This window comes from Stegodyphus dumicola, chromosome X1 (assembly GCF_044657685.1).
Source record: "Stegodyphus dumicola isolate Sdum_Otavi_A_Nest chromosome X1, ASM4465768v1".
Classification (NCBI taxonomy): Eukaryota; Metazoa; Arthropoda; class Arachnida; order Araneae; family Eresidae; genus Stegodyphus; species Stegodyphus dumicola.
The window spans coordinates 260411773-260436037 of record NC_140780.1 but is presented as its reverse complement, the minus strand read 5'-3'; the positions used below and the strand labels follow the sequence as shown (position 1 = coordinate 260436037).

General features: G+C 33.2%; 1 protein-coding gene and 1 long non-coding RNA gene across 2 annotated transcripts; both read right to left on the bottom strand.

The window, feature by feature from the left end:
* Positions 1 to 12807: 12807 nt before the first annotated feature.
* Positions 12808 to 16367, bottom strand: Drp1 (dynamin related protein 1). The gene has a single exon (XM_035368579.2). The coding sequence runs from the start codon at positions 15636 to 15638 to the stop codon at positions 13419 to 13421; it is 2220 nt and encodes a 739-aa protein (XP_035224470.1). The 5' UTR covers positions 15639 to 16367; the 3' UTR covers positions 12808 to 13418.
* A 3550-nt stretch (positions 16368 to 19917) lies between these two features.
* On the bottom strand, positions 19918 to 20876 carry LOC118197100 (uncharacterized). The gene is made up of 2 exons (XR_004759515.2): positions 20402 to 20876; positions 19918 to 20262 (listed from the first exon to the last, which is right to left on the bottom strand). It is a non-coding gene; the product is annotated as an uncharacterized LOC118197100 (long non-coding RNA).
* Positions 20877 to 24265: the final 3389 nt, after the last annotated feature.

Sequence of the window (24265 nt, the reverse complement as noted above, 5' to 3'; positions counted from 1 at the left end):
CTTCATCAATCGTATTAGATGGAGAGGGTTGCTAGGCCAGTCCTCAGCAAACCATGAGCAGGTATTTTCAATGGGTGACAGATCTGGATACCGTACAGGCTAGGGCAGCAATCAAATACACTGCATACCGAGGAAGGTCAGAACACAATGTGCAACATGTGGTCTTGAATTATCCTGTTGGAAGATTGCATTTGCCAGGCCTCAAAGATAGGGCACAACACCTGGATGTAAGATGTCACAAATGTACCGATCTGGCATTCAAATTACCATCGATCCAAACTAAAGATGTGTGTGCCATGTGCTCAGTGGCTGCCTATACTATCACAATAGGGTTCCTATGCCGATACTGAATGCAACCAGGCAATGTGCAATCTCCTTGGAGCTTCTAGACACTTATACGACCATCAGAATAATGCACACAGAAACGGGACTCATCTGAAAAGACGACATTGTACCTCTCCTATATCCAGCTTTGTTGTTGGACACACCACAGTAGCCATCTCTCTCTGTGCTGCATTGTCAAGGAAAGCTAAAGTAATGGACACTGTGCTGATAGTCCATGCTGATGCAAACGTTGACACACCGTACGAGCAGATACTGGGCATGCTGCAAATATGCCCATTTTCTGACTAATGGTCTGTGATGTGGTTGTAAATTTGGAGGGCTGACCTCACAATATGCCTGTCCTTTCGGGTATTAATCATGGGACGTCAATGAGATCCTGCATGACATTCAGGATAATCCTCAGCCATATTCGCTTAGCCATATCCTACACATATCCTACACATGCCATATTCGCTTAACAGTGGTTGGATGTTGACTAGTGCTACGGGCGATATCACAGAACGATAATACACACACTCTATAGGCAACAATCCTGGCTCTATTGAATTCTGACCCTTGCTGGTAAGCATTTCTTCTTATTATTCAAGGCATACCATGATATTCTGAACACATTCCAACCTTGCAAAGTGCTTTCCGAACGACAAATCCACTGCACAACTTTTTGAAATTATTAATTCACCATGCCAAACTTTGCCTAGAAATACCATAATGACTGTTTCCAAGTTTTTGAATGCTTATTTTTTTCCTGTGATTCACATAAATTAGTATGCAACTGAATACCCACATCCAAAACTGAAACAATGTTTTTGATATATTACTTGTGACAATGACAAAGTAGTGTTCTAGTTTGCCTTTTTGTACCTTTTTAAAAGACGGACATCATCAGAAGTTGCTCTATATTTTTAAATAATCGAAAACAATATTCTTTTTTAGAATATCGGTTATTACTGCAAATATTAACACTTCTCCATTTTTTAATTTTAGTTCCAGAAATATTAACATACCAATGAAATATTAAAAGATTAAACTGTGCTTCTGCCAAAAATTTTCAAAAATACAAAACCAATCTTGATTTATTATAAAATAAATAAAAAATCCCTTCATGCCAAGCTCCAACTCCCTCAAAATTTAATCTCTAATGTTAAATCATAATTCTCTTACATTATATCACAACCTCTGATATTTGAAAATCTAAAGTACAATAATAGATACTTTTATGCTCCGGTAACGAAATTTCTTTTGCATAATTATATATTTTGTTTGCCGAAATTTGTCTTCCTAGTAAACATATCTTATGCTATCCAAATAAAATACTTCAAGCGTTATGTCTGAAGAGGTTTGTGTTCTATATATATTCTTTACCAGCTGTACCTTTTAGTGGTTTATTATTAATTCAGAATTGTATATGCATACAAAATTTATTACGTCTTATACAGCAAACTACAAATTACACTTTCACAACACTTCAGAATCCATGCTCGGCTTGTCACGTGACCAAACAAGTGTCGTTTTTTACGTAGTAAGTCGGTCAGCCAATAGTGATTCAGCATTGTCACAGCAGGGGGTACGGCGAGTACGTTTTAGGAACATGCATCCGGTGACTTTATGATGAGCAGTAAACGGAACACATAGGATAAGTAGTTATACGGGTCATTTTGGTGTTGGCGATAATTTTCAAAATCGTGCCATGGCTGCACCGTATACTAGGATTTTACCCAAAACTGTAATAAATCATGAGCTAAACATGCCAATTATTACTCGCAGTTTGTTGTGCACAATTCTGACTAATGGTATTAAAAGTACTAGTATTTTCATTTTTAATTTTATTTTGTATTTATTTTATTTACATATGCCAAAAAAAAGTTAAAGAACTTTAACAATTCAAAAAAATGTTACAGAACTAACCAAAATCAATTTGGCACAGCTTTATCATTAGTCATTTTTGGCACGAAATATTTTTGGCGACATTTGGGCACGATAAATGAAAAGTTATAATAACCCTAAATACTGACCTGAAAATGCATGCCACCATTTCTGTCCACGTAAGTTTAGCGAAACCTTTAATTTGGTAGGTATCAGAGCTTTGATAGTGGGACGGATAAATTGCATGTTTTTCTTAAAGCTACTTTCGTGTTAGGAAAGCACAACTTTTAAAATATTTTTATAAAAGCCAAAATTTGATGGTTAAAATTGATACTTTATATTACATCATATGAGTCTTGACATTTTTTCATATGTCAACTCTGCATATTATAAATTTCACCCCCCCCAAGGGAAAAAAAACCACGTTTTTAGTAGCATGAGGTAAACTCTTGGTATTTCCTTTGCTAAGGACCACATGCAAATTTAGACTTCTTACATGTTTCTTAAAATGGTCAATGATCAAAATTACCATGGTTAGAACTATAGGGATGAGTAATTGCATGAATTCATACACCAAAATCAGGTTTCATTATTGCTTTTATAACATTTTTATAATTTGTCTGACTATAAAAAATATAATGTCACTTATTGATTATATAATTTACAGTTCTCAAATTTTATAAAAATCTCACAATCTAATAGCTGTATATGAATAACCTTCACTGAGTATTATTACTTTTATTAATAATATGTTGACATAACCGTAGACTTTTTATTTTAAATTTTTTGCAAATTTTCTGCATTACTTAAACATTTAATCTAACAGAAATCTGAAATTTTTTTAATAAAACTCTATAATAAAAGTAAGAGTACAATTTATATATAAAAATTTGGTGCTCATCAGCGGCCGAGCGGTAAAGACGCTGAACACTGGTAGTTCGGTCCGAGGTTCGAATCCCACGAACGGGCTGGGTACATGGGCGTTTTTGTGGTTTTTCCCATGTGTAACATGTATATGAGCCAGTTTCCCTTAGAAAGTCCTCCACGAAGGCATCCCTCCCTTCAGGCAGATAGCCCTCATGTGCTTTGCCATAACTGAATAATCCTAATCCATATAAAAATTTGATTATATGGAAAGCACTTAGATACTGATTTCAATGTCTTTAAATGTAATTATTATAAAGTTTAGATATATTCTTATTAAGTTAAGATATACTCTTATTCTATTATAAAGTTTAGATGTACTGAACAGCACGTACACTTTGTGCTTACGACTCGGTCAACCACTTATGGTAAGATAACTTATCATAACAGTTAAGTTCATAAGTAAAATTTTAATTCAAATAAACTTATAGACAAAGGCTACAACAATCAATTTACTGCAAAGTTGGCTCAAAACTTAACCGGCATGGAATTCATTTATCAGCAATTTTAATGTAACACTGAAGAGTACAAATCTTATCTTATCTAGCAACCTAGTAATGTGGCCTCGAAAGGCAAAACATGGTTTGTTTTACAAAATAAAAACTTCATTTGGATTATGGCGGGAAAACGGATGGGGAAATTGACAATAAAGATCCCAAACATAAAATAACTCTGGTTACAAAATAAAGGAACATTACATTATACTTTTCCCTGATTAATTATTCACTACATGAAATAGTGTAATGCATTTTTGTTTGCACCATATACAAATTATTTATTTTATTTAAATGCTGTCCAAAACAACAGGATTTTGCAAACATATTGACCATATTTTTCGTCCTATAGATAAAACACTCCTTCACTTCAGAAATAAGATTTAGAATTAAGAAATAAGACAGAACAGTATTTATAAATAGAAAATAAATATATATGCAGGCTAGCAGAAGAAGGATGCCTTCACAATGACTTTTTTAAAAGAAACTGGCTCAGATTCACATTACATATAAGGAAAAACACCATAACTCCCATATAGACAGCTTGAACTACTAGTATTCAGTTGCTTATCGCTCCACTAGTGAATTCCAATGACTGTTTGCATCTTTCACAGAAATCATCAGTTATGATAATTCTTGTTGTCTATTATTATTATTGGTACAAAATTTACTCATTATGATAATTTAATTTTAGCTTTTAAATTTCATCATAAATTACTTGTAATAAACTGTGTGAGTAAAAAATACACACTTCTTAATATTTTTACCATTACAAAATTTAATTCATAAAAAGTATGTCTAACACTGGTACAAAATTTACTTGTTATAATATAGTTTGATTTCCTTCAATTTGAAATATTTTTTTATTTCCTTTTAATAACAGAATCTAAGAAACTAACATATACTAGTTTGAAATGCATTTATTAACCTTTAGTAAATTTCATTATCCATAACATAAAAATTAACCTTTTGTAAATTTAGAATATTAGCTGTTTGAAATTAACCAGTTTCTTGACTTATTTAGTAACTTTGGACGAATGGTAATATATTTAGCAGAGAAAACCTTTTTAATTAACAACGAACTTTTTTATTTAGCATTCTAAACATGTAAAAAAAGTAACATTTCGTGCGTTATCACGCTCAAAGCAATATATAAAAAAAATCACTGTTGCCACAAAAAATCTACACTATAATGAACATATTAAATTATTGTGTATTAATTGAGTTTGTGCACGTTCCTTAACATAATATAGCATAAATATTAACTAATTACTTAAAATATTAATATTTAATACATTAATATTATATTTTGTAATTTAAAATATTAACCTTTTGTAAATTTCATTACTCGGAACATAATCACTGCCATAAATTCATTTACGGCAATGTTTCAAGAATTTATCATAGCAGTACTAGAAATGTTGAAAATTAAAGACTGTTTTTTGCAATTTGTTGAAAATTAGAGCTAATAAGGAGCTTATTTTTTAGAATTGTTATTTAGTCTAGATCAGAACGATCTTCAAAGCCGGGTGGGTCTACCTTGGCGACAGAAATTTGTCGCCAAACAAAAAAATCGCCAAAAAGACCAATACTAAAGCTGTTCCTTCAATTTTTATCTAATATAGTTGAATTGTGCTAAAGTACTGCTTCCGAAAACAAATTTGGTTACAAAAAAGAAGAAAAATAATATAATGAAATATGTGTAATTATAATCTTACCAAAAAAATCCGCACCTCAAAACCACAAACTTATGCATGCGCATTTGATGCGCGCGTCCGCTATGCATGCGGATAAAGCCAGTACAGCGTTTACCCATGCGCGCTTCCGATAGTGAAGAAAGTAACAGAGAAAGTTATTGAAAACGAAAAAATTTCAATTGACAAGTTAATCGGTATTCTCGACACAGCAATTACAGGACTTGAACAGTGGAACTTTGTAACTGAACAAGAAATTATGTCTGTTCATATTATTAAAGAGAAAGTTCATGGAGTTAAGAGAAAGCACAAAAAACGAAGCAACTTAAACAACTTACAGTGATAGAAACATTTACTAAAGCTTGATACCCTTTAGATCATAATTGCTCTTTACATAATAAATTACAGCAACGTCATGACGCAACGTCAGCAGGAAACGGGTAGTCAATCTCCTTTTTCACTCATTCCTTTCGATGTTCCAATTCATGTTCCGGTTGTTTAAAAATGCCTAGAACGAGGTATCTTACATTAGAAGAAGCCCTCCAAAGATTTTTTGATGAAGAAACAGATGATGATAATGTTAATAATGACCAGAATGAAACTGATATTGTTGTTGTTCCCCCAGAAATATGCAGGGCTAGTGACGAAGAAGAAAGGAATGGCAATGTTTTAAATAATGATAATGATATTTTACCAAATGATACTGCTGGGGAAGTTGGAATTCACGTGAGAAGGAAGTTTCATCCTTCTAAAAGCAGTTATAGTCATACTAAAAAGTTTAAAAAGCAGAAGACTGAGATCTTGAAGTGGATAAAAAAGTAACTGTTAGTTATGTCTCAGGAAGAACATGAAGAAAGAGATAGAATAGAAATTATAAAAGACAAAACACAAGGTAAAACTAGTGCACAGATTTTCGATTATCTTTTTGGTTTAGACATTTACTCTCTTCTCGTTGAACAGACAAATATATACAATCAGCAAAAAAAAAAAAAAAAAAAAAGCCCAGAATTTGCGTTTGACAATAGTCAAATTGACATTATTGATAAATTATATGAGGTGATACCCTATCTAAACTTACTAAATATCACCACTTTTTACCACTGAAAATATAGTCTCTTTTAGATTCCAGACGTGAGAATGCATTATTCCTTTTGCAAACTCCTATTGAGAGTGTAGAATTAGCCAGAAATAGATCAGCAACAGGAAGACCTAGTAAATTCAGAATTCAAAAGCCATTGCATGGAGATGGTAGACATTTTATCATAAAGTCCGTTGATAACAAAAGACTTTGTTGTAAAGAGTACCATAGCCAGACTATTTATAGATGCAAAGTATGAAATGTAGCTTTACATCATGATTGTAATCAAGCTTTTCATGCTTGAATCTTTCAAATGAAATAATCTGTATTTGTAAAAGAAATACAATGTATATTTTAATATTTCATTAATTACAAGTAAAGTGATTTGTAGATTTATAAAACATTACACAGCTAAAAAGTAATCCTGTGCTCCACTCAAAAGAAACATCACACGAGTACAATCCTACTCACTAAACATCCGTAGTCTTATTCCGCTGACGTTGCGCGAACGCAACACTCGCTTTTGCCACAGGTCAGAGCATTTTTTTTTTATTTTTAATGTAAATTTATGTTATAAATGCTTAATTTAATATTTGTTATTATTTTCATGAGAAAAGAAACATTCCTTGTAGTTTTGGCGGTTAATGGGTTAAATTCCTACAAAAAAATATATTCTGCATTTTTGTAGCAGAGAAAAGATGAATATCCCAGCCTTCTTTTTTGACCCTGTATTACTTGAAAAACAGTACAAAGTCCGTAATCTGGACTCGTCGGGACTTCGGCGATTCTGGATTAGGGGTTTTCCGGATTATAGATCATCAATTTAAATCTGGTAAGTTGGCATGAAGAAATGATACAATTAAAAATATGAAAATGTAATTTATGAAATAAAGAGCAATTATGATCTAAAGGGTATCAAAATTTACACAAAAAAAAAAGCTTAATATTTGTTTACTTTATTAAGTGGGATGTCGGAATCCACAAAAAATTCCAAAAGTTGCTTTTTCTTTTTGCTTATGTCATATACAGTTGACTTTCCAATGTCATACTCCTCGCATAATTTTGAGACGGATATGCCTTTATCCATTTTTTGCAGCAATTCCACTTTTTGTTTGATGGACATCGAAACATGCTTTTGCTTTGTAGATCCTTTGGCAGCTCCAGAATTGAAAACTCTTTTAGACATAATCGATTAATTTTTATTTAATTGCTCTAACAGTCTGCAAAAAATAATAAGCCGGATCCAATTAGAAGATTAAGGAACAGCGCAATCTGCAACATTAACTGAAATGCTTTAGAATCAGTAAAGATAATTCGGGTAGAGTAGACTTTAAGGTACCCTTGTATTATGGCGAAATTGTTTAATTTATCGCCAAGTTGTTGTTTCATTTATCCAAGTTGTTGTAGCCTGAGTAGTTGAATGTTATGGAAGCCCTATTGTGACGTAATCGGGTGCATGATTCTGGGAAATTTTGAATCATGGGATGTTTTGTAAGCATTTTTGTGATGTGTGTTGGTTTGATTCTTTAGACGATAGAATGGCTGAATGTAGTAAGATTAATTTGAAGTTTCTATACGATTTGGAGCGAAAGGGGAAAAGAGCTTTAATTGACTGGTGTGTAAATGAAGGTTTACTTAGTAGCCATTACAAGTGTTCTGTATGTAGGAAGGATATGCGTCTAGTCGAACGTAAAAACCGTTTAGATGGATTTGAATGGGTTTGTAGGAAGAAAGGTTCAGATGGTCACTATGTGAAGCGTTCGATCAGAAAGAGTACCTGGTCTGAAAAAAAGTCATTTGCGTATGATTGATATTTTGATTTTTACGTGGCTCTGGGAGTACGAAGCAAACTCAAAAATCATGGTAAGTGAATATTTGCTTTTGGTAGTGCTTAAATGTATAACATGTTTTTCCTTTTCTGTGTTATTTTATTGTTTGGTTTAAAATGTATTTTATTGAGATTATGTATTTTTTGTTTGCCTATACTATTGTAGAATTTGGTGCTCCTTTGACTTTTTAAGTGAAATATATTGATGTGTACATGGACAAAGTAAAGGGAGTGCGCAATGCAAGTTTGTGCAATTCTGGGATTTTTTTTTAGTGAAAATAGGCCAATGTGTACATGGATAAAGTTAAAAGAATGCGCAATGCCATTTTTGTGCAATTCGGATATTTTTTTCTAAGTGAAAATAGGTCGACGTGTATATGGATAAAGTCAAAGGAGTGCACAATGCCATTTTTGTGCAATTCGGGGATTTTTATTTAAGTAAGTCGATGTGTACATGGATACTGAGTTTGTGCAATTGTTTGTCTTGTTATTTTGGCTTTGTGTAGCGAAATTTTTGGCGCAAAAATCGCCGCTTCGCAAGCCAAAATAACGAGTCAAAGAATTGCACAAAATTGGTATCCATGTACCGCCAAGTTTCACCAAGGGGTACCCTAAACTATACTTTTACAGATAACTTTACGTCCGTTATACATTAAATGCACATGCGTAAAGCATACCAAAAAAAAAGTTTGTGGCTTTGAGGTCTGGATTATAGATCATTCCGGATAATGGGCATCCGGATTACTGACTTTGTAGTGTATTTGATTAAAATCAACCATACAATTCACTCAAAAAGCATTAAATTATCTACCATTTAAAAATTATCAGAAGCTAGTACTATATTTAAAAAATTTGCTATATTTATAAAAAGTTGAAAATTTTGAACTTTCTTTTATCCTTTTCCTTTAATAAATCATGGCTGCTATGCACAGATACTGCACAAGAATATTTGACGGCCCTATACATTGTTTGCATACAAAATACAACCTTTCACAATTCCAGATAATTTTGGTCAACCTTGAAAAGAAAAGGTTGATCTTTACATTATGGTAACTTGGCGATTTTTTGGCGAAAATTTGGCGACCAACTCTCCTACAGCAACCCTCTATTTTTTTTTTCCCCCGCCGCCATTTTGTCTTCACGAAGTAAAGACATGTTTCTTTTCTTTTTATCTCCTGAACACTTCTTCCAACAATCTACTAGCCGAATTACACTTATGCTAGAAATTTTATCAAACAAAACTGCTTAATCATGACAAATATTCACTGCAAAATTAGGAAAAACTGCACAATACCATTCTCCTTACGCATTTTTCAAAATAACACATACACATAAACCATGTACACGCCGACTTATTTTTACTTAAAAAAACATCCCAGAATTGCACAAAAATGGCATTGCGCACACTCTTCACTATATCCATGTACACTGCTTTTTTCTCATAAATTACAAAAATTTCACGAAAATACATGACAATTTTCTCAATCTTTAAACTCGGTAAAAAGAACATATATGAAATTACCTGATCGCGAAAAAGTATTTACCCTTTACAAACATGAACATTTCCACATATAAAATAAATAAAATATCCAAAAACTTTTACCTCTAAATCATCTATTACATTATACACGTCACCAACGAATTCATACCGCAAGCATTACAAATACTTAGTATCAAATATTTAAATTATTTCCATGCACATTTATTTCAACTTAAACATATACCAAATTCCTACAAGCATAAAATTCACAAAATAACTATCATTTCATTAAAATATAATTAAATTCAAAAACACTACTTAAAATATAAATGAGCACATACATTAAATTAATAAAAATTACCTTACAATCCTAATTACTTTAAACTAAATCATTGCTAATAACAATTTTCCCAATAATACCAAATTCCTTTCCACCTTACATTTAGAACAATGCATAAAAATAATATCCTCAAATAATTAAAAATACTAACTTACCTAATCTTCTTCAGAATCTTGATTACGTGGCGGATACACTTTTCTTACTTCTGTTTCAGAATCTTTAAAATCATACTTATCTTTCAAAGCAAGATACCAGGTAAAATAAATAACATAATAAAACATCTTTATTTCTCTCTCGCACAACCTTAAAAAACATTTATTACTATCCTTTTCAATACCACTAAATACCCATTTCGAATTCACTTTAGTTACGGCCATGGGATCCAAAAATTCACAAACACTATTTCACACAACACAGAATAAAGCCAAATACAAAATTGCCAGATTTTTTCCCGATTAAAAACAGTAATTCGTCCATTAATATCACATAACATATCCCATGATCTCTCATTTCCCTCACACAAAATAATGCGTAATCAGAACTGAATACTACTCACATTCTTAAAAAAGTCTAACTAACCTAATCTTCTTCCGAATCTTCCTTACATGGTGGATACACTTTTATTATGAATTCAATAAAATTACTGAACGATTTTTTTTTCCGAATTTGATAGAATTTGATAAAAAAAAATTCTCTTTATCACATCTACAATTCACTTTAGACAGCGCCATACAATCCCAAAATTATTCAACCCTACTTCACACAACACACAATGAAGCTTAATACAAAATAATATACATCCACAGATACTTGTCCAAATTCCCCCCTTTTCCGATTAAAGAACCGTAATTCGTCCATTAATATCACATGACATATCCCATGATCTCTCATTTCCCCCACACAAAATAACGCGTAATCGGAACTGAGTACTGCTCACATTATTACCAAACTCCCAGGTAGTAACCTTTATTGCCTCCAAAATGTCGCCAAACTACCAGTTACCATATTGTAAAGATCAACCAAAGAAAAAATTCAGTTTTTATCCATCTTCTAAGTAGTTGTCAATTTCGGAAGCACTTACCATGAGAGATTTCCCTATGTGTTTATTTAGAATACTCGTTTAAATTAAATATTCTGCTATAATTTTAAAAATTGAACATCTACAATTCTTTAAATGAACAAGGCAGATTTCCTCATATCTTGGCATCCACAGGTCCATCTAATAACAACATCAGTGCAAGTTACAAATATTAGCAGTTTGTACTGACTATGTTTTATACAGTATTTTTTGTATTTAAACACTTTCGGCAATCAATGTGTGATCAATCGCAAATCTTACAAATACAGAAATTTACACTTAAATTGTCCTGTAATCAAACTATAAAGCATACTCCACTATTGCTATTTGGCATTAGATAAATATATTCCTATCTATCAATATTGATATCACATAATTAGAAAGCAAATTTCATGACTTTTTAATGTAAAATCACTACACCTTAATGAAACATAAATGTAATCTGAAAGACAACTATTAGTAAAGAAAATTAGTATAATGAGAAAAAAAAATCTAAAATGGGTTATATAAGAAATACATTTTTAAATTAGGTTTTTTTGGGGAGCTTTAGTGTAGAATTGGGTGCCCCTTCGATTAGCGACATTTTATTTTTATTTTTTTTTTATTTTTTATTTTGGCGATGAAGCCTCACTTCTGGTTACCATGACAGTTTTAACTTTGTTTTAGCTTCCTGATTTTATTTAAATGAAACAGATTGATGTGTACATGGGCAAATTTAAGGCAGTGTGCAATGCCTAGTTTGTGCAATTCTAGGATTTTTTTTAAGTGAAAACAGATCGATGTGTACATAGACACAGAGTTTGTACAATTCTTTGACTTCTTATTTTGGTTTTGTGTAGCAGCCATCTTGAAACTGTGCCTTCCTGGTGCCGATTGTAGCATAAAAAAAGAATCGCCAAAAAACAAGCAACACCCAATTGTTTACCTTTTTTTGTTTTAATCTAGTTTCTAAAATATTTTAGCATAAGTGTCCGTCATGTCATACATATTGCATCATATGTGGTTATAACACTGCACTGTGTCTCATGTCATATTGCTCTGCCGCATATTTGCATCATGTCTAATTGCCAAACAGTATATGTCACAACCACACCATTTTATTAATTACACAGCAATTATTTTGGTTAATCTTCGGACTATGGAAACTTTACAATTTTTTGGCAAAAATTTGGCGACCAACCTTGCTAGGTTTTTTTTTTTTTTTTTTTTTGACGCCATTTTGTTTTCACGAAGTAAAGGCTTTTTTTTTTTTTTTTTTACTCAACATTTTTTTCCAACAATCTGCTAGCGGAATTACGCTTATGCTAGAACTTTTATGGAACAAAAGTGCTTAATCATGACGAAGATTAGGTGCAAAATTAGGAAAAAGTGCAGAATCGCCCACTGCTTGCCGCATTTTTAAGAATTGCACATACACAGTATCCATGTACACGTCGACCTATTTTCACTTAAAAAAAACATCCCAGAATTGCACAAAAATGGCATTGGGCACACTCTTGACTTTATCCATGTGCACTGCTAAAGTCCTAGCTAGTAACCTTTATCGCCTTACCAAAATGTCGCCAAACTACCTGTTGCCATATTCCAAAGATTAGCCATTATTTTAGTTATATAAAGATCTGAGATTTTATGAATTTAAAGATTATTGCCAAATGTTACACATATTACGAAGATCATCAAATAGACAGTTATATAATCTTTATTCCTTTAAGAAATATCCCAATCACAGAATTAAATTTTTGAAATTAATACATTAGAAATAAGAAAATGATAGTATTATATTTCAGGTTTCTCAATAAGTAGACATATCAACATTGCTGAGTAATTTTATATAGCATAAAATATTACTGTTGGTAAGAAAAGTCATATCAAAATTTTAAGAAACATTCAATGTTTTTTTTTTAGCTTTTCGATAAAAAATGTTTACTTACTAACTTACAATATGTAAAAATTAATACCAAAATTTTAATAAGTTGAATTTATAATATACTATTATTTAACAGAATTGCTAATGTACCTTATACATGTATTTCTCAATTAAGCATATTTTGAAAGGAGAAGTATCTTTTACAAACTTCTCAAATATATATTAACTAAAAATATATTTTTATCAGTCTGTATTCATCAGAATTCCTGAATTAGAAACTATGACAGAAACCTATACCTTTACTTCATGTAATTTATTTTTAGCCAAACATGCTGCATAAATTATGAAAGGGAAACAATGAATTTTCAAAAGCTTTTGTGTGAAACACTACAGAATACACCAAATTCTAAATATACTAACTTCATAGTTACCACATATGAGTTTCTCTTATTTCACTAATTATTTGATTAGCTCTTTGAAGTGCTTTCAACATTTCAGCAGCTTCTCTGCGCCTAACTGCTATGTGCTCAGATTCTTGCAGAAGCGATGCAAAATGATCATGTTTATAAAGATGAGTGACCAATTCACTCTGAAGGTTATCACGCACATAATTCACAAGAAAGTGCATGATAGCTTTGGGTACCGTATCCTGAATATTTTTTCGCACAATCATGAAGTATGAATGAATCAATCGCTCAATAACTTCACAGTCCTTTTTCTCTTTAGCAGATAACTGCCTTGAAGCACTGGTAGGAACTTCTGGCAATAAATTTACAGCTTTGACAGGACTAAGTGTAACACTAGTTTGTGGACTATATCCAGGAAGTTTTCCACTCACATCAGCACTTTCTTTGCCTTCAGATTTAGAAATTGTGTCTGAAGAACTTACCCACTTCCATACAGGTCCTTGCACTAAGTTAGAATCACTTCCACTTAATTTGTTCATGGGATGTAAACCTGACTCGGAATATTTTGAATTCTTTTTCATTCCATAAAATTTATTATCAACTTTTTCGGATGCCCCATCTGTATTTAACTGATCATATTTTGAAAGATAATTCGGAGTTTCAGACCTTCTACTAGCATTTACATTCTTTTCATCAAAATGTTTTGCCAAAGTATCAACTAAAGCAGCATCGTTATGGAAATCAGGATGTTTCGTATTAATATATGCCAATTCTATAGCAACTAAGTTTTCTACCATTGCATTGGTAGCAGGTAAACGCCTTCTAAGTAGCTGTGTCACAACATCCACAATTTTTTCATGTAACTTTGGAAAGCGAATAATTTCCTGCTGTACTTCTGTTCCACAATGCTGAATAATGCGTTGCATTTCTTCATGAACTAACTCTACACATCTTAAGCTTGGATCTTCCAATCTGCTGATTTGTCGTTTTACAAGAAGTTCAAAAGATACTTCAGGAACAAAAAGAGCTGGCCTTGTTCCAGTTGCATTTCGAATGGCAGTTAATATATCAAAAGGAGTGAGTCCACTTAATGGATCAATGCCATTTAATGTTCGGCCAAATGTCTCGTGAAAAATGTAACAAATCCTAGCTCCTCCACATAATTCAGTAGTCTCAATGTTGCGTGCTGTTCCTTCAATTGTAGAGCAATATGATGAAGCAAATTTGGTAATGATTTGCAATAATGTTTGCCCCTGATCATCCACAGCTTCACCATATGAATGCAATAAGGACTGGTATTGGGATATCCTAACATTTACTCTTGTTTTTAAATCAGGAAGACAATCCCTAATATGATGCATTAAAAGCCTGTTTAATGTTTTAGCCAAAAAGGCTGTTCCATTCCTGGCAGCAAGCGCAGGATATTTTCTCTGTAAAAACAATGCTTCATCCTTGATAGCATCCTCTATGCTTTTTTTATTTATAATATCTTGTTGAGATCGATTCACTACTCCAATAATTCCAAGCTTTACTGGAATAACACGGCCACATAATACATCCACCGCGTCAGTTCCTGCATCCATGAGGTCCAATTTTGTTACGACAGCTAGAGTACGCCTTCCATCCATATCACATTCTCTGGCTAACTTTAGAGATTCAGATGTTGCAAAGTCAGTATTGGCTGGAGTTACTGCTAAAATAATAGCATTAGGATTACTTATATGCTGTAGAATTAGTTGTCGTATTTGAATTTCAATATCTTCAGGCTGATCTCCTACAGGAACTTTAGTTATACCTGGCAAATCAACAAGGGTTAAATTTACCACTCGAGGAGAATATATTTTCAAATTTATAGGTTCAGGGCAAATACCTTTATTTGAACCACTCATTCGTTCAGTTTCACCTTCGATTTCTTTACGTATTTCATCAAAATCAGAAAAAATTTTATTCTTAGTATGCAAAAATTTGCCCCATTCTTCAAGATGTAAAGTTCCTTCTTCAGCTGAACGGTAAGAAGTATCTTCTTTGGGAGTGTAAACCAGCTGTAAAACTAATGGTCTTCTAGTAACTATTCCTGCGCCACGAGGAAGAAAATCACGACCAACTAAACTTTCTAGAACAGAACTTTTACCAGAGCTCTGAGTACCAACAACCACAATTTGTGGAAGCTGAATGGAATCGGTACCGACAGTATTGAAAACATCATGTAATTTATTCATAACAGGAATCAAGGCTTCCATTTTTGTTTAAAGTCCGTTTCCTACTCACTTTTAATGAACCTGTTCACAAGTTTAATCAACGAATAAAAAGAATCACAAACATTCTATACTCAGTCCTAGAGGTCAAAGATTTACACGAGTACTCAAATTTCAATGAATATTGATAATAAATAGATACCTGAGAATAAAAATAAATGCTTTCAAATTACCATGAATTACCTACACGAAAACAGAATGTGTACCACAAACGTACAGAAACTATATGAACACACTCCTCATAAAAACACCGGATTCAAACGATAAAAATCATTCACTTCTTTGAACAACCTCCAAGAAGAAGCTACTTAGTCCGTCACAATTATGTACAGACACACGCCAAAGGTGTACGGAAAAGTTTACCGTGACGTCACTGGCTTCTGGATGGGTTACAATATTTGGCTTTTTATCATGTTTCGCGGTGAATTATGGCAAAGATTAACAATTTATCGTGCGATGTAAACAAACATCGAAGATTTCTTGTTAGGGTGCAAACGTTGTTGTAGTCAAAGAATATCTTAGATATTCGTTGTTGTAGTGTTCGCTTATTAATAAATTTCTTCTGGTGATAATTCAGTTAAAATCACTGACAAAAGTTTGATAGGACATGTGAGAACTTCCATTGCAGTGTTCTTTGAATTAACATTTATTTCCTGCTAAACGTATTATAAATAAAAGAACAAAACAATTTCAATTTTTAATATCTCTGTTAGCACTTCATATAATTTTTTTAGTGGTATGAATAAATTTTGTGCATATTGATTTAAAACTATTACCATCAGGGATACAAAACTGAGTTTTTTTTCCTCTTACGAAAGCACTGAAACTGTTTAATTATAAAAATACTATTTTAATACTGAATTTTGAACGCATTTTTTCTGTTGATAATTTAGTTAATTGTTAAAATGACTGTGCTTTCGCATAATTTAACATCATTTGTGAAGTGAATGACACTAAATTTCAGATGTGATGATTTTTTAAATTGTTTCTGCCTCTGAAATAAAAATTTATTCTAATGTTTTGCGAGTTTTTAAGTGTATCAAAATGTCAATGTTCCATCGGCACTTGTGCAGAAACATGGGAAATTGACTCATCGTTTGTTGTAATTATTATGTCATTTAATGTGAGCAAATGTATTTGATTTTTTTCTTGATGAATTTGAAATTATGAAAAAATAACGTATGGTGTAGATGATGACAGAAATTTTTAATGAATGAATTTAGAAACTGTAAGATGAAAAGAATTTTACCTTTGATCTGATTCACAACTGCATGTCACAAAACATACTTCATAAAGTATGCCAAAGTTTTATTCCTTGCAAAAAACATGATATCTATTATTCAAGTTTGTGATCAGAGAATTATTATAGAGCAATGAAAGAATATGATCTTCGTGAGGGGAGCTGTATTCTTCATAATGAGGAAAATTTGGAATTTTATTCCTTGCAGAAAACATGATATCTGTTATTCCAGTTTGCGATTAAGGAATTTTTATAGAGCGATGAAAGAATATGATCTTCGTGAGGTGAGCTGTATTCTTCATAGTGTGGAAAATTTGGATGAAAGTGCAAATGAATTAATAAGGACTAACCTCCTTGGTGTATTTTCTGCATCTTCTAAATACATATTTTAAACCATGTTTCAGAAAACACAATAATAAACTGTTTTAAGCAGGATAACTTTTACTGATGGCAAAATCAGTCACTTTCCCAAACAGATCCAAGTACAAAATATGAAAAAAAATGTCTTTGAATATGATGATGAGAAAACTTTCTTACTTATTATTTCTCAAAACTGTCTCACCCAGTGCTCATAAACTGTGTATGAATGAAATTTTTCATGACAACTGCATGCTCTCCACTATTATTGAATTTTTAGCTCTTATTTCTTAATAAAAGTCCTGTGGAAACATGCAATTTTATATTTCTATTATACAACCATTTATTTAGTTAAACTGTATTGCAATTTCCTTGGGCATATTTCTCATCATTTAATATTATGATTCAGTTTTTGCTATCAACACAGATATGGACGAATGTAATGATATGCAAAACAGTGTGTGCTTTTTTGTAGAAAATGCAATCGAACTTTCCAAAGAGAATAACCTCTTACTTAAATAGATTTGTATTATGGGAGTGGTTATCTAAGGAAATGTGCTATTAGTGATGTTCTATTATCAGCCATTATTTTATTTTATATCAAGTATGCTAATCATTCGCAAAGGACCTCTTCACATAAATTTTCTCTCCCTTATACATGTATAAATCAACTAGTTGAATGCTTTGGCATAATCAATAAGGTATTACTACTTGCACAGTGATGTTTTGGTAAAAGTATATTTACGAGTACCCATTGGTGATTTTTGGCGGCACATGTATACCTCGTTTGTGCACATTGACCTACATAAATGCGACACGAAAAATTACAAATTATGATCAGAACAAGAGAGTTATAATAAAACATTGGTATAACAAATACATTTGTTAATGGAAAAAAACATCACAGAATTGCACAAACTAGGCATTGTGCACTGCCTTGACTTTCTTTATCCATGAACACGTTGACCTATTTTCACTTAAAAAATCACCAGAGAATTGCAGAAACTTGGCATTGTTCACTCCCTTGACTTTATTTACTGACTGAGTATATTTACGGATGTACAGAACATTCAACTACTCAGCAATCAACATAAATGAAACAACAACTTGGCAATAAATGAAACAACATCTTCGCAATAATACAAGGGGTACCCTTCAGTCTACTCTAACCGATGCTTTATATAATTGCCTGTACTTCTGATGAAATGATATTGTAGCTTTTGCTTACAATATTTTATCAATAATTATTTTCTTTTCTATTAAGAGCATGTATAGTCCTCACTGTACCTTTATTTACCTCATCTTTATGATATGCATTGCTATGCTTAATTTGACATCTGCTTTCTATTTTAAATATTTTTCCTCCTCTTTTTTTTTTTTTTTTTTTCCCAACTCCTTAAAGGATGGGTCTGTGGGAGGAAAAATTAATGTCTCCTAAAGTGTCATGTGCTGTTCTCAAAGTGGGCCAATCTTTTTTTTTTTCCTGCTTTTTTATTTTCAGCTTTCTTGAAGATAATCTTTTTAGCTCAAAGGGGCAATTTGCCCAGAAAGGCTATTAATTTTGTTTTGGCATTTTGCGTTGATTCATTATAAATGGTGAATCACTTTTTCAATTGTTGCCACCAAATATTAGAGTATTATATTTAAAGAAGTTAAATAATGAAGAATCTGCATAAATGTATGTATGTTTCTCACGTTGTGATAAAACAACTGTGTTTAGGGCCATCAAATTTTGAATAATGTATGTCTCCATTAGAATATGGGCATCTGGAAGCCCTAATTTGGAATTTGTTTTATTATCTATTTCATATCTTGTAACGCATTTATAAGTCTTTGATTAAGAAACTCAATGATTTCAAAGTGAGCAATAGCAACTCTGTATGGGAGGAGGGAACATTTTTATCTCCAATGTGCGAGACTGTGTACTGGGAATTCGAAAGACATGCTCTTTTAAATATTTGTGATATTGCTGTTGAATTGAATTTTATGATTTAAGTGGGAAGAACATGATATTTAATAAATAAAGATAACACAAAATGTTAAAAAAAAAAAAAAAACCTCAGGGCATAATATAAAATCTGAAAGCTTTCAGTTTATTTATTTATTTATTTTCAAAAAGTAGTCAATGGTTGATCATGTTCAGATAAATGACTTGGTGGTTTCACAAAATGAAATTTGCTGTCTGGTTCCAAAACGAAAAGTAAAACAGATCTGATGAATTGGAAACGGATGAGTAATTACACGAGATGTCAAATTCACTCAAAAAGTTGCACTAAATGTATTTAATATGATACATAATTTGCTATTTTTATTTTCTTTTATATGAATTGTTGATAAATTATGATTAGTCATGTATACTTCAGATTGAAACTACTTTGTGAAATCAGGTAAGGTATGAGGATTGAATATTAAAATTATCGTACACAAACTTAAGAACGTATTTCATTTCTTAAATGAGTTGAATGAAAAATTTAAATGGGTGAATTATCTGTTTTCTTGGTACATTCACTCTGCTAAAACAGATTACAATATTTGGATTTTATTTTTGCCTTGTGATTTGGTGCAGTTTTTTTAATCAAATCAATTAAATTACTACAAAAATTCAAGAGGGAGTCATACAGTGAGCTATAGTACAATGAAATTAATAAATATACAGATATTACATGATTTGTAAGTTTTAAAATGTTTTATTCTGTAACATATTACAGATAAAAAATTATTACTACATGAAATGAAATAAAAGTTCATCAAATTTGACATAATACCATAAAGGTCATTGTGTGTTCCTGTTGGTACAGGACACATATCGACCGGGTATCACAATTCTATTCACAAACATAGTAAAATTTCCCTGCTGATGGTCATCAAAGGAGCTATAATGCAGTCTTGGAGTTTTGATATTATTAGCAATAGGAGCATATAAATATAGTCTAAAGCACATTCCAAAAGCAAAAGATTGCGGAGTGTATGGTCAATGATCTCATGGTCATCTGAACAACATTGAGTCATCTTCTGATATTGATCAATCCAAAAAAAAGATAGAAATTTATTATTAGGTAATACAACAGTTTTCAGAGAGGAAATGTGTATTTTTCTGAATCATATTTCATTTAGAGAAATAACAACTATAACGTATTAAAATCTGACATACCTTTTACAGTGTTTCTGTAGAAAAAAAGGACCCATGTACCTTTATCAGTGAAATGGCATATAAAATGTTCAAGTAAATATAATTTCTATTCAGTAACAGCATGACAATTTTCCATGTCCAGTACACAAACGTACCTATCCAACAAATGCTTCACCACTAGATAGTGGAAGAATTGTCTTCCATGCATACGATTGCAAAATTTATATTGCAGCATCTGTAAATAATATGGTTTTAGTTGTAATCAACATTGCAAAATCTTCCCTATGTTTGGTTATAGAACACATATTTGCTACTAATGTAATTTGTAGACCTATCCTGTTTGTGGATTACATGCAGTGATGAGCTATGAAAAACTTGACAAAGAGTTTGCATTTTATTCTATATAAACAACTTATGCAATTCTAATGAACTGTTATATTTTTTACAAAAACAGAAAATACTAATAATTGTATATGAATGAGAAAAACGTAATATCTTTTACCAATAAATCACAAAATATCAATTTTTAAATATTTCAATACGTTTACCTTTACCAGTCTCAGGTTAATCTCATTGATTTTGGAGGGTTAATCTCATTGATTGGTGATAAAATGTATCAAGAAATATTTCAAAATGATTTCTTTAATGGTTTTGCTTACTGAATCTTGTGATACTACTGTAAATAAGAAGCTAAGCAGTATACAGTAATAAATTACAATATTAAGAAAAATATCTAAAAGTTTGATTACAGCTACTTTTTTTCCCTTCTTAATGTCACACCAGCTGTATGTGAACAAACTGCAATTAAATCTTTCTTCAAATAGTTTTAAAAAAATAGGTATGAATGTTAACCATTCATTATACATGCATGTGTAGATTCAGCAGCAGCATTTTCTGAGTCTAAACAAGAAGAATAAGTTGTATCTATTATAGCTTAGATATAAATTTAATAAGGGGCTAATGCAAGTTTCCTATAGCTCAGTTACTATAATTTATATGTGAAACTAAATTTTTGCACTGTTTCATTGGAAATGACTGGCCATCCGGGGTTCTTGCCTTTATATAAGTAGCCAGTGTTCTTGAACTGTCAATACCATCATAGGATACTCTGCAGGCTTAGAGTCATAGGATGCTTTGTGTACACTGGTGTGCAAAAATTAAGGATGAAGTTGAAAAATTAGCATATCAGCTGAACGAAGAGGTAGAGCGGACAGAAAGACCAATCAGATTAAGTAAGGTGATGTATGGTAGCACATGCGCAGATATGCAGGTAGACGTAATGGGGGAGTGTCTGAGTATTATACAGCATGTTGTCGGTGTAAGATCAGTATTTCTGGCAAAGAGATTGCACGCCGTATAGCAGTTAAAATCACACCGAGTTGCTGCCTCAGCGAGAAATGGCGAATAATCAATCTGTTAGACGACATCTGGATGCTTTTACCCGAGGTCGAATCATTGGGAAGTTGGAGGAAGGCCGCAGTGTGACAAGTGTGGCTGCAGAGTTCGGAATTGCTCACAGCATCGTTTCACGACTTTGGAGACAATTTCAAACTACAGGAACAGCTATCCGGGGGTTTAGTAGTGGTCGTCCACGAGGAGCCACACCCGCAGATGACCAGTATATTGCCTTACAAGCCAGAAGAAACAAGCAGGAGACAGCGGGAGAAATCGCTAGACACACAACACAGGTGACTGGACGACCGATATCGCGTTTTACCATGGCCAGAAGACTGCACGGTGGTGGTCTGTTTGCACGACGCCCTGTACGGTGTGTACCTCTAATGCCTGCCCATCGGAGAAGGTGTTCTCTGTGGTGCCGGGAACACTGGAATTGGAAAGACAATGAATGCGGACGAGTACTATTTACAGATGAGAGCAGATTCAGTCTGAGTAGCGATTCTCATCGCATACTCATCTGGAGATAGCGGGGAAGCCGCAATCATCCCTCGAACATCATTGAAGGGGACAGGTATGGAGGTGGTGGTGTTCTCGTTTGGGGAGGCATCATGCTTGGTAGTCGTACAGACCTTCACATCTTCGATGCAGGTTCAGTCAACGGGACCCGTTATTGTAACGAGATTCTTCTTCCATATGTGCGTCTGTTTAGAGGCACTATGGGACCGCAGTTCCTTTTCATGGACAACAATGCACCATGTCATCGCACAGTAGCTGCCAAACAGCTCTTAGAGAGTGAGGATATTGAACGTATGGATTGGCCGGCACGATCACCGGATCTCAATCCCATCGAGCATGTATGGGATTTTCTAGGCAGACGCTTGGCAGCTCGTATCTTACCACCAGTAACGATTCCGGAGCTTTGATTGGCGCTGCAAGACGAATGGGCAGCAATGCCTCAACAACTCATTGACACCCTCATTCTCAGCATGGGCAAACGCTGTGAAACCTGCCTAGCAGTCAGGGGAGATCATATCCCCTATTAAAGACCGGATGTTTCTTGCTGGACACCCATCAAAGGGATGTTTCGGCCTTCAGTTGCATTGCGCTCCATGCTACTTTTTCAATAAAGCTTCTTTTTATCCCTCTGATTTCTCTTTTAGTAAGTGTTGTGTACATTACTCCTGTCCTTACGTATTGGGGATCTTACGGTATTAAATGTGTTGATTTGGAAAGCTTTTGTACAAAGTTATATTGAAAAAACCATCTTGTCCTTAATTTTTGCACATCAGTGTATATCAATCATGCTTGTCTTTGACATATGTGTTGCATAGTAAAAATTTATAATTATTTTGCTTTTACTAAAACAAAAGCTTTTCTCTACTGTAACTTCACATTTTCAAAATAGAGCATATATTTTTGCTACATATCACAAGCAAGTTTCCATGCACAAATTTTGAAGTTTAAGACTTTTTTTCATTACTTGAATATCAAGAATGTATGAGTCATCGATCACATATTCTTGATTACTTACAGAATCTTACAACCTAATGAACCATTTGTATTTTCTCCCTCCTTCCAGCATGCCTTTGTGGTGTAACAGTTAGCACAGTCGGTGCATTGAAAAGTCCAGATTCGAGTCCCCGGTGAGAGCAGTGCTTATTTCTCACGTCTCCTGCTTGAAAATATCCTAATGACTCTACATTAAGACTGTACGATGATAGATAGAACTGAAAATTTCTAGATCAATAGTTCCCCCCCCCCAAAAAAAAGACCATATGATTGATAACACTTTTCGCAGGCGTTGTAGAGACATTAGGATTTTGTTTGGAAGCAGGCAAGATGAAAAATGAGCAAACGCCTTAGCCGGGAATCGAACCGCGGACCTCTGGAATACCGGGCCAGCGTGCAGAACCACGAAGGCGGGAGAAATACCTTATATACTCCCCCCTTTTAAAGGGCGACTGGGGTTTTTAGCGGACAATCGTCAAATCCTGGGTATGGAGAGTCATCATCCACAACCCTTTTAGTTTGGGCACCACTGTAAAGACAGACATTGGGATTTTTTTTGGAGGCTGGAGAAATGAAAAAGTAGCAACCGCCTTCGCCGGGAATCGAACCGCGGACCTCTGGAATACCGGCCCAGCGTGAAGAAACACTACACCACGAAGGCACGCTAGGACGGCGGAAGAAATACCTTATAGTGTAACTTAATTTTGAGATTCTACATATATGACGTGCTAGGAAGCAAGGACGGCGGGAGAAATACCTTATAGTGTAACTTAATTTTGAGATTCTACATATATGACGTGTAGAACTCTCTAAAGGCATTTCTTTGAGAAAAGCAGAGATATGCCTATTTTAGGCAAGAAAATCATCAATGAGTAAACGTTTTTACCTTTTTTATCTTGGAGATAGAAGCTTGAACAATATAAGTCATCCTATGTTGTGCTGGGAATCATTTGATACAATAAGAAATTCACAGTGAAC

What these genes read in the sequence shown, in the direction of transcription:
- Drp1 (XM_035368579.2), bottom strand. Translation starts at nt 15,638, where the DNA reads ATGGAAGCCTTGATTCCTGTTATGAATAAATTACATGATGTTTTCAAT.